Here is a 4362-nt window from a genome sequence, read left to right on the forward strand (position 1 = left end):
TAAGGAAGAAGAAAAAAAAAAAAAAAACTTTTCAAGAAGCAGGGAATTTGCCTTCCCTGAACCAGATCATTTCTGGATCAGCCTCTCATGGGCCACATCGCAGTGTGGAGGGGGAGATGGAGCCTCTTCCAGCATAGCTGGGCAGTGGAGGTCTACTAAGCGGGGTCTGTGGGAGGTACTGCCTGCTGAGGCCAGTGTATATTTGAAATCAGGCCACAGTCGCCTTCAGCACTGGGTTTTTGTTTCTATTGTAAAAACAGGTCAAGAGGCTGGTGAAGTTTCTCATCTGTGGGTGCATTCAAGAAAACTGATATTTTTTTTATAGTGCTTAGGCTGTAAATGAGATTTTAAAAGTTATTAAAACAGAATAGTGACCTGTCCTCTTTAAAATACTTCTGCTTCCTTACTTCAATAGAGTAAACATTCTTTCTCAAAAGACTATGTTAAGAAATGGTCTTTGATTCTAAACTTCACAGATCTGTGTCTGACAGGTTCCCATCCTCTGTAAAATTCTGAGAAACATTTAACTAAAGATGTCAGCCAAAACACAGAACATTATTAATGACATGAAGACTCAAGGAAGACCCAGGCTAGCCTGCACAGCATCCTGCACTTGAGTAGATATTCTTGATGTGACTGAGATGGGCTAGCCTGCACAGCATCCCGCACTTGAGTAGATATTCTCGATGTGACTGAGATGGGCTAGCCTGCACAGCATCCCGCACTTGAGTAGATATTCTCGATGTGACTGAGATGGGCTAGCCTGCACAGCATCCCGCACTTGAGTAGATATTCTCGATGTGACTGAGATGGGCTAGCCTGCACAGCATCCCGCACTTGAGTAGATATTCTCGATGTGACTGAGATGGGCTAGCCTGCACAGCATCCCGCACTTGAGTAGATATTCTCGATGTGACTGAGATGGGCTAGCCTGCACAGCATCCCGCACTTGAGTAGATATTCTCGATGTGACTGAGATGGGCTAGCCTGCACAGCATCCCGCACTTGAGTAGATATTCTCGATGTGACTGAGATGGTTGAGGTTTCCAGATAAGTACCCCACACACAGCTAATGCTCACTACACAAGTGTTGTTCCCTTCCATTGTTTGCTTTTGTTTGTTTTAAGACAGGCTCTCTTGCAGTTCCAAGCTGACCTCTGACTACTGTGTAGCTAGAGATGACCTTGAACTCCTGATCCTCCTGTTTCTATTCTCGATGTGACTGAGATGGGCTAGCCTGCACAGCATCCCGCACTTGAGTAGATATTCTCGATGTGACTGAGATGGGCTAGCCTGCACAGCATCCCGCACTTGAGTAGATATTCTCGATGTGACTGAGATGGGCTAGCCTGCACAGCATCCCGCACTTGAGTAGATATTCTCGATGTGACTGAGATGGGCTAGCCTGCACAGCATCCCGCACTTGAGTAGATATTCTCGATGTGACTGAGATGGGCTAGCCTGCACAGCATCCCGCACTTGAGTAGATATTCTCGATGTGACTGAGATGGGCTAGCCTGCACAGCATCCTGCACTTGAGTAGACATTCTCGATGTGACTGAGATGGTTGAGGTTTCCAGATAAGTACCCCACACACAGCTAATGCTCACTACACAAGTGTTGTTCCCTTCCATTGTTTGCTTTTGTTTGTTTTAAGACAGGCTCTCTTGCAGTTCCAAGCTGACCTCTGACTACTGTGTAGCTAGAGATGACCTTGAACTCCTGATCCTCCTGTTTCTATCTCTAGAATGCTGGGATTATGGGCTTGGGTCTCCACAGTCGGTTTTATATGTGCACCGGAGACCAAACCTAGAGCTTCACTCTTGCTGGGCCAGTACTCTACCACCTGAGCCACCCCCAGCCCTGCTTTGTGTTGTATAGGCTAATTATCCAGAGACAATAGAGTTGCCTGATAATTGTCTGCTTCCTAGTACTGATGGTATGATAGATTTGGGGGAAAGTGTGACACTCAAGACCACTTTAAGAGATGATCTTAGCCACCTACCTGGATGTAGACTACAAAGAAAGGTCCCACCCAGTGTCACTGTGGTGGGCAACGCTAAGGAGAGTAGGAAGACCAAGAGGCAGGCATCTAATTGAGCTGTGTGTCAACCTGCTGGGAAATGGCCACCAGGGCTGAGTACACCCTGGGATGAAGTTGTACTCATGTTTAGCTGCAAGGCCAGGAAGGATTGTTTCCCAGGAAATTCCGCCCAGCATTGCACTCAGTTCGGGGAGGGAAAGTCAGTGGTCCAGGAGGAAAGCCAAGCTTAGCACAGTGTGGCCCGTTCAGTGTTCATGTCTTATGTTAAATTCTAACATGAGCGTTTGTTAAGCACACTTCCCTTACAAGCAGGCGACACGCGGTTCGTGGCCATTTGCATTTCAGATAATCAGACATTTCTTGTGCTTTTGGGGTCACTGTGGGATCCTCTGTGGGGTACGTGGGGCATGACCATGACAGGCATCCATCTCCAACCTTCCGTGCTCCTAGGCAGTGAGGCTTGCCAGACTGGAGCAGCAGACTCGGGAGTCTGGTAGAAACATATCCCAGTTCAGCCTCCCCAGCAATCAGGAGTCTGACCTCCAGATGTGAACTCAGACTCCTCCTCCTGGGCTCTCGAGACTATATGAATGAGGTGTTTCCACTCACTTCCTCTTCTCGTCTTTAGGTATTTTAATGAAATGTCTGCACAAGGATTAAGACCTCGCACTGTGTCCAGCCCCATCCCTTACACGCCTTCTCCGAGTTCAAGCAGGCCTATATCACCAGGTGAGTTTCTCCTCAGCCACTTCAGTGACTGGTTTCCAGCATATTCAACTTGATTTTTTTTAAAGTATTTTATTTTTATTTTATGTGTATGAGTGTGTTGCCTGCATGTAAGTGAGTGCACCCATGTCGTGCAGTGCCGTGGAGGTCAGAAGAGGGCTTCGGATTCCCCTGGAACTGGAGTTAAGGATGGTTCGTAGCCGTCATGTGGGTGCTGGGAATCAAACCCAGGTCCTCTGCAGGAGCAGTCAGTGCTCTTAACCGCTGAGCCAGGTCTCCAGCCCCTGCATGTTCACCTTGTATGTAAGCACACTGGGGATGGAATCCAAGGCTTCACACGTTGCTTGGCGTTGATTTATAGCCCTGCCTCTTCTGATAGTTTATTTAGCAATCCTGATCCTTTCTATCTTGTGAACTAGTAATGGTCACTTGTTTTTCAAAAACAAGTTGCCATCATTACTGAGTGTTAGCCTGAACATCTTAAACACAAGGGCCAACTGCTGTTTTACTTCAAAACTTTTAACCTTAAATGTGAATCGGAACACTTTTCTTTCTTTCTTTTTGCTTTTTGTTTTGAGACAGGGTCTCCCTGTAGCCCCAGGGGCCTGGAACTCCTTATTTGACCAGGCTGGACTCCATCTCACAGAGATCTACCCACCTCTGCCCCCAGAGTTCTAGGATTAAAGACATGGGCTACCACAGCTGGCCAGAACACCTTTCTAGAAAGAAGACTGTGTGTGTGCGCGTGTGTTTAGTCTCGGTGGATGACTGGGATCCCCAGGTGGATTTCCAAGATGCCTTGCTACACATCTTTTATGGGTTCCTTCACTGCATTCCCAGAACATTAATCTCATTTTTACCGCCTTCTACACTCCAATGGTATATGAGCTGGGCCTGCCCTCGTAGGATAGCCCTGCAAACAGGAAGCAGCTAATGTCCTGCTCTCCAAGGCCCTGCCCTCCATGGCGTGCTTGTCTTCATCTGACCCCCCAACCACTCCCCAGAGCACCAGCACTGTGAGGTGCTAGCATGGAGACCAAATACTTGATCCATCCACAAGGATGAGGAAGCAATCAGCAGAAGGGGCGGAGTCCTGCATACTGTGGGCGAAGTGCAGAGACCTCTGTTCTCTCTTTTTTTTTTCTTTTGTCTTTTTGAGACAGGCCTGTAGCCCCAGCTGGCCTGGAACTCACTATGTAGACCAGGCTGGCCTTGAACTCACAGAGATCCACCTGCCTCTGCCTCCCAAGTGCTAGGACTATAGGCGTGTGCCGACATGCCCTCTGTTGGATGAACAAGCTTCAGGCACAGCTGGGGAACAAGTCTGCGGGAGCTGGCAGCGACTCGGAGGAATTCCAGGTAGAGCACAGTGAGGTGGCTGCCTTGGGTGGTTGTGCAAAGGCTTCATTAAGACAGTAGTGTTTCGTTTGTCTGATGTCATAATTAAAGCAGGGACTTCCCTTACAGTCCCTGAAGGGAAAAAGCTGCCTTACAATCAGGAAAGTGCCACAGTAGCAGCAGGTCGGTTGCCCTGTGAGTTTGCTTCAGTGGCTTTTTCTTTTCTTTTTTGTAAGGAGATAATCAAAACTAAC

At 48.0% G+C, this 4362-nt stretch overlaps 1 protein-coding gene across 1 annotated transcript in view; it reads left to right on the forward strand.

The window, feature by feature from the left end:
• The window catches only part of Ccdc6 (coiled-coil domain containing 6), a 112659-nt gene that overhangs the window by 98892 nt on the left and 9405 nt on the right, over positions 1–4362 (forward strand). The window contains exon 7 of the mRNA XM_008848778.2: positions 2673–2773. Within this exon, the coding sequence (XP_008847000.1) occupies positions 2673–2773 (101 nt within the window). The remainder of the gene's footprint in view (positions 1–2672; positions 2774–4362) is intronic.

Source organism: Nannospalax galili, unplaced genomic scaffold, assembly GCF_000622305.1.
Source record: "Nannospalax galili isolate Female #2095 unplaced genomic scaffold, S.galili_v1.0 scaffold684, whole genome shotgun sequence".
NCBI classification, from domain to species: Eukaryota; Metazoa; Chordata; class Mammalia; order Rodentia; family Spalacidae; genus Nannospalax; species Nannospalax galili.